Source organism: Colias eurytheme, chromosome 13 (genome assembly GCF_061535395.1).
Source record: "Colias eurytheme isolate Ceu_HAF_F1 chromosome 13, ilColEury1 Martin Lab GWU primary, whole genome shotgun sequence".
NCBI classification, from domain to species: domain Eukaryota; kingdom Metazoa; phylum Arthropoda; class Insecta; order Lepidoptera; family Pieridae; genus Colias; species Colias eurytheme.
Genome location: NC_142992.1, coordinates 1 through 11099, shown reverse-complemented (window position 1 = coordinate 11099; position 11099 = coordinate 1). Strand labels below are relative to the sequence as shown.

General features: G+C 49.1%; 1 protein-coding gene across 1 annotated transcript; it reads left to right on the top strand.

Annotated features, from left to right (window-relative positions):
* Positions 1–6490: 6490 nt before the first annotated feature.
* LOC149903150 (uncharacterized) lies at positions 6491–7318 on the top strand (the record flags this gene model as incomplete). Its single annotated transcript, XM_090108893.1, has 1 exon — positions 6491–7318. A coding segment is annotated over exon 1 (828 nt), but the record flags the coding sequence as incomplete, so codon positions are not given.
* Positions 7319–11099: the final 3781 nt, after the last annotated feature.

The following is an 11099-nucleotide window of genomic DNA, read 5'->3' as shown; positions in this document are numbered from 1 at the left end:
GGCTATATAGGCTATATATCATCACGCTACGACCAACAGAAGAGGAGCCACGGGGATGAAACCACGAGGAGCAGCTAGTCATACACAAACAAGCGCGAAATTTAAATTGGTATCGTTTCATTTATTCAATCAATAAATAAATTTATACTATACCCCCTTGTATGCGAACGTATTTTATGAACGGCCCCTAAGTACTTGGTACATAGTGGTAAGTACTTGGTACATGGTACAAACTACTTGGTACATGGTAGTTATAGTACTTGGTACAACAGCTGGTAGTTACAGGTAAAATATTATAAAGCTGAAGAGTTTGTTTGTTTGTTTGAACGCGCTAATCTCAGGAACTACTGGTCCGATTTGAAAATTCTTTCGGTGTTAGATAGCCCATTTATCGAGGAAGGGCTATATATCATCATTCATCACCCTAAGACCAAAAGGAGCGTAGCCATGCGGGTGAAACCGCGAAGCGCAGCTAGTAATACATTAAAATGCAGTGGAGGCTCAGTCGTGACGTGAGGACTTAGTACTTCAAATCGATAAGTAGGTCGATCACGACCAGGAAAGTGTGCAGGAAATTGATTTTTCAATTTATCTTGCGCTGCAAGGCCATAACATCACTACTGCTAAACGGTGAAGGAAAAAATCGTGAGGAAACCGACATGTCGAAGAATCAAAAGTTGACATGTGACATCTGCTAACCCGTACTTGGGCAGCGTGGTAGATTATAGCCTGTACCCTCATAGTAGGCCCGTGTCCCAGCAGTGGGAATGTATGTTGGCTGATGGTGATGATAATGATGATGAATAATGCATATAGAAAGAGAATAATAGAGATTTTTCGCAGTTTGTGGGTGTAGTTATGCAAAAAATGAAATTTTTCAGAGTTCTGTATACGGTGCTATTTTATGAAAAAACCCTGTGAAAAAACCTGACTTGCGGACGACCGAGATCGCCACGGTTTCTGTTAGAAGTTATTTGGGTAGATAAATAAATAATAATCCATTGAAATGTTACAAATTTCTTTTTTGTGTAATAAAAATCTGCGATCGCATATCGGGGAACATTTACTTCTTTAATCTTTTATTTCTGTGTTTCTTCTATTTTCAGTTCAAGAAATGTCAAATTTCCCCAAACCAACTCTTTCCCCACAAATTCCCCACACCTAGGGTTGCCAATGCAACACCCTGGGTGAGTTAAAATTTAACATTCTCAACCTAATTTAGACGTCTTCATAGAACGAATTGTTTTTCGCTGCTCGAGCTAAGAACAAGACGTATCAGTGAGACGGGCGACCAAAAAACCAAAGAACCAAACAAGCAAAGAACCAAACAATCGAACAACCAAACGAACCAACGAAGTAAGAGCGAACTCTAGTTTTAGTTTCGGTGCCACACTGACCCTTCTATATATGGACTCGAGAAAAAACAATTATAGTGCGATACAGAAATATTATAAATAAATTACCGCCATCTATTATCACCTTACTCAAGTAATATTAATTATATCGAACGATCTGTCGTGAAGAACACTCCATTAAGCGATTTTTAGGACAGTACTATAGAAATGATGATTAAAATAAATTCTACATTAAATAAATTTTATCTATTTATGCGTATTATTATGATTACCGATGTGATTACCGATAGATATAATGAAAATGTTTATATTTGGAAACAAGGCCATCTAAAAAAAATAAATAAAATAAAAAACACTTTATTTGCACACACAAAACATAACAAAATCAAACAATAATAATATACACTGGAGCGGTACAAATAGGCGGCCTTATCGCTAAAAAGCGATATCTTCCAGGCAACCTTAGGATATAGGAAAAGTTAGAAGAAAATTAACAATTGGATAGTAGAAGGAGCATAGCGAAGCATTATAAAAAGTGCAAATAAAAGTAGGAAATAGTTACATAAATAAATCTATGCGATGGATGAAAAACTTTAATAAACGCAGCAGCACTCTGTGATTAAAGTCCACCGGGGTTCGAGCCCGGGTGGGCATGCTAATTATTTTTTTTTAGTTTATCTGCGAGATATCGATATCAGATGATATTATAATTTATATACCCTACTTAGATGTATTGTGTGGATTTGTACTGTATTTTTTTATCTTGACTTAAGACATTAATATGTAAAAATTAATTATTATTATTCTCTATTCTTGTAAATTACTGCTTAGGGAGGATAGCAGTTATAAAAGGTAGGTACAGCTTATTTTTTTTTACATTTCTATATTATAATATATACATTTAACTACATTATATAACAATTTTAAAACAGCAAAATTTTATTTTATTTTATTTGTGTACGTGAAGTTTTTGTTGTTTTTACCCTAAATACTTCAAAGACGGTGTTAAACAGGGTGTCTGGGATAAAAGTTAACGTACATAACAAAATAACTACATAATAATTATTGTTCAACCGAGTTTTATAGTGCGGATTAACGTTAAAATCTTATTTCGTATATTTTATTAACCGTTTGTTCAATTTCATTGAATTTGGTATGTATAGATGCGCATCGATAAGAACTTTTATTTGAAACTATTATTGTGAAAATTTATCTATCCGCTGAGGAGTTATAGCGGATAATCACTTCCAAAAGCGCTTAATCTCTCCCTCGAATAATTAATTAACCAGTTAATGAATATTATTGATTTTGGTGTCTATGGATGCGCAATAACGAGATCTATCGTTTGATAATAATTTCATGAGAATTTGCTTACCCGTTTAGGAGAAAATGAGGAAAATCACGTGGGGAGCCACCTCTCATATCTATTGAATTGGGCTATGTACCCCATTCAATTTGGTGTCCAGGGATGCGGCCCAAAAATTCTTTTCATTTGATACCAAATTTGAAAAAATCCGCCCAGCGGTTTAGGAGAAATCGGCGAAAAACGAAACGCAGCGCCCACCCACCCTCCCAGTCCACATCCCTTAGGCACATCAACTCGATTCGCATAATTTTATACCTATTTTTTTTTAATTTTTTTTCGCATAGTAAATTAATAACTGAAGAAGAATATTTGAAAATTTTTTAATTTGGACTTCTACAAAAGGCTACAGGAATATTTTAAGTTCCTGTTTTTTTTTTTTTTTTTTTTAAGTTGTTATAGAGAAACCTAACCTAACTTTGACATTAACCTAACCTAAACTAACCTAACTTTGACATTAACCTAACCTGAACTAACCTAACTTTTGTAGAAACCTAACCAAAGCTAACCTAACTTTTGTAGAAACCTAACCAAAACTAACCTAACTATAATAGAAACCTCACCAACACTAACCTAAGTTTTTCAGCAACCTCACCTACAGTAACCTAAGTTTTTCAGCAACCTCACCTACAGTAACCTAAGTTTTTCAGCAACCTCACCTACAGTAACCTAAGTTTTTCAGCAACCTCACCTACACTAACCTAACTTCTATACAAACCTCACCTAAACTAACCTAACTTTTGTAGAAACCTATCCTACACTAACCTAACTTTTAAAGAAAAACTACCAAACTAACCTAACTTTTAAAGAAAAACTACCAAACTAACCTATTACAGAAATGAAAGGTTAGGTTAGGTTAGGTTAGGTTAGGTTAGGTTAGGTTAGGTTAGGTTAGGTTAGGTTAGGTTAGGTTAGGTTAGGTTAGGTTAGGTTAGGTTAGGTTAGGTTAGGTTAGGTTAGGTTAGGTTAGGTTAGGTTAGGTTAGGTTAGGTTAGGTTAGGTTCCCGTGTGGAGTTTCTGGTCTCCCATCGGGCGCGTCCTCAGGTGGCGGATAGGGGAAGGCCTCCCAGATATGGGGGGTACCGGCGGTCTTGCCGGCGCGGACCAAAATCAGCGTGGAGGAACTCGAGGGCTACCACGTCCTCGTTGCAATCTCTGCTTTGCAGAGAAATTGCTGGGTTTGTTTTCGAACAGTGCTGCTTTTGCGGCGAGGAATGGCGACCAGTGGTTGCGGACGATTTAGTCCTACTGGACGACGGGCTGCTTTGCAGCGATGGATGGCGGTTGTATCAATCGCGGCGCGGCGGGCTGGGCGGCAGGCTTTTCTGTCGCCTGGTTAGAGGCTTCGGCCTCCCGTCGGGCAACCTGTTATCCGTCGTAGTGTTGTTGTCACGTCTAGCAGCTACGACGGACCAGGAGGCTTGCCTTAATCGGCTGGCCTGAGAGGAAGGACACCTCATCAAAAACCCTCAAATCCGCGTTGTAGTCCAGCGGCGTGGATTTCCTGTCCTTCCTGGACAGTTTGGCTCGGGAGAGCGTGAGCTTTTAGCTGTGTACACCCATGGATACCGCCCGACCTCCATGGTGTAAAAGGGTTATCCGGGTGCAGGGGGCACCGCCCGGATGGACGTTTTATATCCCCCATACTCGTGGGAACAAAAATGTCCTTTAACTCTGAACCGATCAACGACGACTTTAGCAAACACACAATTATGGACACTGAAAACTTCTATGACCTCGAAGACACTGACGGAAGTATGTCTCCGGCGCGTGTCGAGACAAGGCGGGGCAGGGCTGTGCTGCGTTCAAGCTCCAGCTCTGTCAACAGCATCATAGAAACGGATGGAAAAGACAGGCTGTGGCGGAAGCGGACGCTGGACACCAGCTGTTCTGGTTCCGACACAGAGGATGGCACAGGGGTTTTTACATCCCCATTTATTAAGACCACCTCAAAAAGAGGGAAGGGCCGCCCATCGGGTTCAAGCGCCACTCGGCGCGAGGCCACATTCGATATGACGAGGTTGCGTAAGAGGGAGTTGGAGGCGCAGGCCGAGAAGGAGGTTGCTGAGTGCGCCGAGCGCATTGAAGTGGCGCAAGCTAGCGCTCCTCTCCCTCCCATTCCAGCAAAGACAAACACGTCGGAGGCTCTCAGTCGCCGCATTGCCGATGACCTGGCTGCAATCGTGAAGGTGATGACCAAGTCATCAAATCTCAAGGGCACTTTCAAAAAGGCCTTGAAATTGGCCCACGATGACATTGAGCAGTCAGTAGCTCTATTAGAGAAACACACTGTCTCTGAGGAGACGAGATTGCTGCAGGCAGCCAATTCCCGCCTACAGGCGGAGCTCGACTCCCTGAAAAGGGAACTCCAAGAGGTGAAGGCCTCTCAGGGCTCGTCGCTGCCTGCTCAGCCCCAAGATTCGGATATCTTGCGCCAGGTCGGAGCAATGATTAACGCGAGATTTGAGGCTCTAGAGGAGCGTCTGCTGCCGGAAAAGCGCATAAGACCTCCACTGGCGGCAGATAGCAGGAAAGCGGCAAAGGCGGCTGAACAAGCGATGGCTGATGACCTCGCACCGCCCCCTCCATCAAAGGCGAGGACATATGCAGGTGTTGCGGCTTCATCGCAACCCGGTAGATCGGTGTCTGGGCCCGCAATTAAGAAAACCGCGAAGCAGACGGCGGTCCCAGCTTTGGAGATCGAGGCAACCTCGAAGAAGAGGAAAAAGAAATTGGCGAAGGGGAAGGAAAGGGTCCCCGTGCAGCCTGATCCGGCGGGTTCAAAGCCCCCCAGAAAAGATACGCTGGCCACGTCATCCGGCCTCCCGCAGCAGCCGTCAAAGGTCGGAGAGTGGACTGTGGTCGGAAAGCGAGGAAAAGAAAATAAGGGGAAAGGGAAGAAGCCTGCGGCTAAGTCCCGCAAGAAGAAGTCGCGAAAGCTCCACGCTCCGAATTCCTCGGCTGTCGTCCTTACCCTGCAGCCGAGTGCGAAGGAGCGTGGCGTAACCTACGCCGGTGTTTTAACGGAGGCGCGGCGTGGAATAGACCTCGCCGAAATTGGCATCAGTGCAATGCGTTTTAAGCGCGCTGTCACTGGTGCCAGGATACTAGAGATCCCCGGTGCTACCAGCACCAAGGAAGCGGACTCCCTTGCCGCCAAATTGCGGGAGGTCCTCGGTGAGGATAACGTTAAGGTGTCCAGGCCGGTCAAGTGCGCAGACCTGCGAATCACTGGCCTGGATGACTCGGCCACAGTCGAGGACATTGCGGCTGCGGTATCGCGCGCAGGGGAGTGTACCGCGGAGCATGTGAAGTGTGGTGGCCTGCGCACGGGCCCCCGAGGTGCTGTATCAGCCTGGGTTAGTTGCCCGGTGACTGCGGCGAAGAAGCTGGCGCAGGCGGGGCGCGTAATGGTTGGGTGGGCTTCGGCGAAAGTCTCTCTCACCGAGCAGAAGCCCCTGCGCTGTTACCGCTGCCTGGAGGTGGGCCATGTCAGCGCCACGTGCTCCTCGCCGACGGACAGGAGTGCCACTTGCTTCCGCTGCAGTGAAACAGGCCATAAAGCTGGTGGATGCGATGCCGCCTCCGCTCGCTGTGCCCTATGCACGGAGGCAAAGCTACCGGCAGAGCATCGGCTTGGAAGCGCAGCCTGTAAGGCCCCGAAGCCTAAAAGAGGTGGAATGCGGAAGCAAGATGGCGCTCCAACGCCATCACGCTCTGCTCCGGTGCCTGATGAGGTACCGCAAACGGAGGCAGCCATGGAAACGCAGTAATGGCCCCACTGCGTTTTCTACAGGCCAACATCAACCACTGTGCCAGGGCCCAGGACCTTTTACATCAGAGTCTGGCAGAGTGGGAGATTGACGTGGCGGTAGTGTCTGAGCCATACAATCTGCCCCCCCGGGATAACTGGGTGGGCGATCTGGATGGCTTGGTGGCGCTGGTTGCTCAAGGCGACACACAGCTTGAGCAAATCATAAGGCGACGGGGATGCGTCTCGGCGGTTGTCAATGGCTTCACCGTTGTGGGGGCGTACTTCTCGCCGAACCGCTGCCTCGCCGATTTCGAGCAGTTCTTGGTTGAGCTGAGGGATCTGCTAGACTTCGCACAACCTCAATCTGTACTTCTGGCCGGGGACCTGAACGCCAAGTCGGTGTCTTGGGGCTGCGTGGCAAGTGATATACGTGGCTCGACACTCGCTGACTGGGCAGTTGCGTCGGGACTGACGGTTGTTAACCGTGGAGCAGAATTAACGTGTGTTCGGCAGAGGGGTGGATCCATTGTGGATGTCACGTTTGCGAGCCCCCCTCTCGCTCGTCGTATACAAGACTGGAGGGTTCTTTTGGACGTGGAGACGCTCTCGGATCACCGTTATATCCGGTTTAGCGTCTCCACGCCCTCGACGGCTCCCAGTCAATTCCCCCCTGGCGATTGTCGTCCACGCTGGGCACTTGGTAGCCTCGATAGGGAGCTCCTCATTGAGGCTGCCTTAGTGCAGGCTTGGCTCCCGTCGCAGCAGAATGGCGGCGAAAACGTAGAGGAGGAGGCCACTTGGCTTGCCGAAGCTATGTCTCAGGTGTGCGACGCGAGCATGCGGAGGGTGCGGTCGGTTCCACGTAGGCGCCAAATGTACTGGTGGTCCGCCGATGTTGCCCAGCTGCGTGCTTCATGCGTGGCTGCGAGGCGGGCGTACACCAGGCACAGGCGCCGTAGGCGGCGTGACGAAGAGGAGGAAGCGCGGTTATACGCCGTCTATAGGGACTGCATTGTGTCTCTGCAGCACGCCATCAGCAGCGCTAAGACCCGTGCATGGGAAGAGATGCTCGAGAGTTTGAACCGCGAACCTTGGGGTCGGCCGTATAAGAGGGTGAGGCAAAAGCTTCGCCCTTGGGCCCCGCCCTTGTCTCAAAGTCTCGAGCCACGATTTCTGGAGCAAGTGGTGACGTCCTTGTTTCCAAGTCGGGGAAGACATTCTCCCCCACCGATGGCACCCACGATGACTGCGCAGGAGGAGCTCAACAACGAAAATGTCCCTCCAGTCACTCGCAACGAGCTCGCTGTGGCAGTAGAGCGCCTTAAGGCGAAGAATGCCGCCCCCGGCCCTGACGGTGTTCCCGGGCGGGCCTGGGTGCTGGCGCTAGAATCTCTTGGACCCAGGGTGGAACAGCTGTTCACAAAATGCCTCCAACAGGGCCAATTTCCCCGTAGGTGGAAAACCGGGAACTTGGTCCTGTTGCAGAAGGAGGGACGCCCGCGCGACTCGCCCTCGGCTTATAGGCCGATCGTGCTGCTCGATGAGGTGAGCAAGCTCTTTGAGCGCGTCTTCGCAGCTCGCCTCATCGACCATCTGGAGGGAGTGGGGCCGGACCTAAGCGAGAACCAATTTGGATTTCGCCGGGGAAGGTCCACTATCGATGCGATTGCTGAATTGCGGAACCTCGCTGATCATGCAGATAATGAAGGCGGAGTGCTTTTGGCGGTGTCCCTTGACATCGCCAACGCATTCAACACTCTGCCGTGGAGTTGCGTGATCGAAGCGCTCCGCTATCACAACGTGCCCGGGTATATGGTGCGCTTGTTGCAGTCCTACTTATCGGAGAGGGCTGTGGCGTACCCCGCGCGTAGTGGGTGGCTAGAAAAGGAAGTGACGTGCGGTGTTCCACAGGGCTCGGTTCTTGGGCCCCTTCTGTGGAACATCGGCTACGACTGGGTCCTGCGTGCCACTTATCTACCGGGTGTCAGCGTGCTTTGCTACGCGGATGACACCCTGGTAACTGCACGCGGGGCCTCGTACAGGGAGGCAGCCCTCATTGCGACCGCTGGTGTGGCGGATGTTGTGCGCCGAATCAAACGACTTGGCTTAGAGGTCGCTCTGAACAAGTCAGAGGCAATTTTGTTTCGCGGCCGTCGAAGGGCGCAGGCTGCTGGTTCAGCTATCCAGGTGGGTGGCACGTCCATCGGCGTCGGTTCCACTTTGCGCTACCTGGGCATCGTGCTGGACAGCCGGTGGACATTTGTGGAGCACTTTCGTCGCCTCGCCCCCCGTCTTGTTGGGGTGGCCGGGGCACTTGGAAGTCTGCTCCCGAATCTAAGAGGGGCTGGGGGTGCGTGTCGTCGTCTTTACACCGGCGTCATTCGCTCCATGGCCCTCTATGGTGCGCCCATTTGGGCCGACTCTTTGAGCGTCCGTACCAGACCATACTTGCGTAGACCGCAGCGGGTCATGGCGCTCAGAGTCGTGAGGGCATATCGCACAGTGTCCTTCGAGGCCGCGTGTGTCATGGCTGGGACGCCCCCGTGGGACCTGGATGCCGAGATGCTGGCGGACGTTTATCGCCGCGTCACGGCGTCCAGATCGCATGGAATTAATCCATATCTGGAGCAAGTCCAGCAATGGAGGGCTGATGCTCTCGAGCGGCGGTTCAGGGAGTGGGAACGCCGGCTCGAGAGGCCCAGCGCAGGAGCGAGGACGGTCGAAGCTATTCGACCGGTCCTACGCGAGTGGTGCGACAGGCGGCATGGGGCAATTACCTTCCGCCTGACACAGGTGCTGTCCGGACACGGCTGTTTCGGGTGGTACTTGTGCAAAGTCGCCAGGCGGGAGCCGCAAATGGCTTGCCATTGGTGTGACAGTCCGGAGGACACGGCAGACCACACTCTCGCCGTGTGCCCCGCGTGGTCCGAGCCCCGTGCTCACCTAGTCGCAGTCGTCGGCCCTGATCTCTCCCTGCCTTCCATAGCTCGCGCAATGGTTGGCAGCGACAGAACGTGGCGCGCGGCTATCACATTCTGTGAAGATGTGATGTCGCAGAAGGAGGAAGCAGAGCGGGTCCGCGAGGGAGATCCCAACGCGGATCCTATTCGGCGGCGACGTCTTATTGGGCGCAGTCGCCGAGTCGCGACCGCTGTACACGGTCGCGACTTGCTTCCCTAATGTTGGGTGCCGGACGGTGGAACGGGGACATAATCCATCGTCCGGTGCGGTGAGGCGGCGTGAGACGTGTTCCGTTCACGCCGCCCCCCAGGAAGGAGGATCTGGCGAACACTAGCCAGGTCTAAATCGCGATGGGCCTATATAAAAAATAGGCTGCCGCTGACAGGGTTACGGAAGCGGTTACACCAAATACCCGCGACCCTGCCAATATAGCGGAGCGACGGAACACAGTGGAGTTTAGTCGGTAGTCGCCGCATTCTGCGGTGTGAGTCCGACATAACCCAGGGCCCTTTCCCCGAGCGCTCTGGGTATGCCTAAATGCATTCTCCACTATAAAAAAAAAAAAAAAAAAAAAAAAAAAAAAAAAAAAAAGGTTAGGTTAGGTTAGGTTAGGTTAGGTTAGGTTAGGTTAGGTTAGGTTAGGTTAGGTTAGGTTAGGTTAGGTTAGGTTAGGTTAGGTTAGGTTAGGTTAGGTTAGGTTAGGTTAGGTTAGGTTAGGTTAGGTTAGGTTAGGTTAGGTTAGGTTAGGTTAGGTTAGGTTAGGTTAGGTTAGGTTAGGTTAGGTTAGGTTAGGTTAGGTTAGGTTAGGTTAGGTTAGGTTAGGTTAGGTTAGGTTAGGTTAGGTTAGGTTAGGTTAGGTTAGGTTAGGTTAGGTTTGGTTAGGTTAGGTTAGGTTAGGTTAGGTTAGGTTAGGTTAGGTTAGGTTAGGTTAGGTTAGTTAGGTTAGGTTAGGTTAGGTTAGGTTAGGTTAGGTTAGGTTAGGTTAGGTTAGGTTAGGTTAGGTTAGGTTAGGTTAGGTTAGGTTAGGTTAGGTTAGGTTAGGTTAGGTTAGGTTAGGTTAGGTTAGGTTAGGTTAGGTTAGGTTAGGTTAGGTTAGGTTAGGTTAGGTTAGGTTAGGTTAGGTTAGGTTAGGTTAGGTTAGGTTAGGTTAGGTTAGGTTAGGTTAGGTTAGGTTAGGTTGGTTAGGTTAGGTTAGGTTAGGTTAGGTTAGGTTAGGTTTAGGTTAGGTTTAGGTAGGTTAGGTTAGGTTAGGTTAGGGTTAGGTTAGGTTAGGTTAGGTTAGGTTAGGTTAGGTTAGGTTAGGTTAGGTTAGGTTAGGTTAGGTTAGGTTAGGTTAGGTTAGGTTAGGTTAGGTTAGGTTAGGTTAGGTTAGGTTAGGTTAGGGTTAGGTTAGGTTAGGTTAGGTTAGGTTAGGTTAGGTTAGGTTAGGTTAGGTTAGGTTAGGTTAGGTTAGGTTAGGTTAGGTTAGGTTAGGTTAGGTTAGGTTAGGTTAGGTTAGGTTAGGTTAGGTTAGGTTAGGTTAGGTTAGGTTAGGTTAGGTTAGGTTAGGTTAGGTTAGGTTAGGTTAGGTTAGGTTAGGTTAGGTTAGGTTAGGTTAGGTTAGGTTAGGGTTAGGTAGGTTAGGTTAGGTTAGGTTAGGTTAGGTTAGGTTAGGTTATAGGTTAGG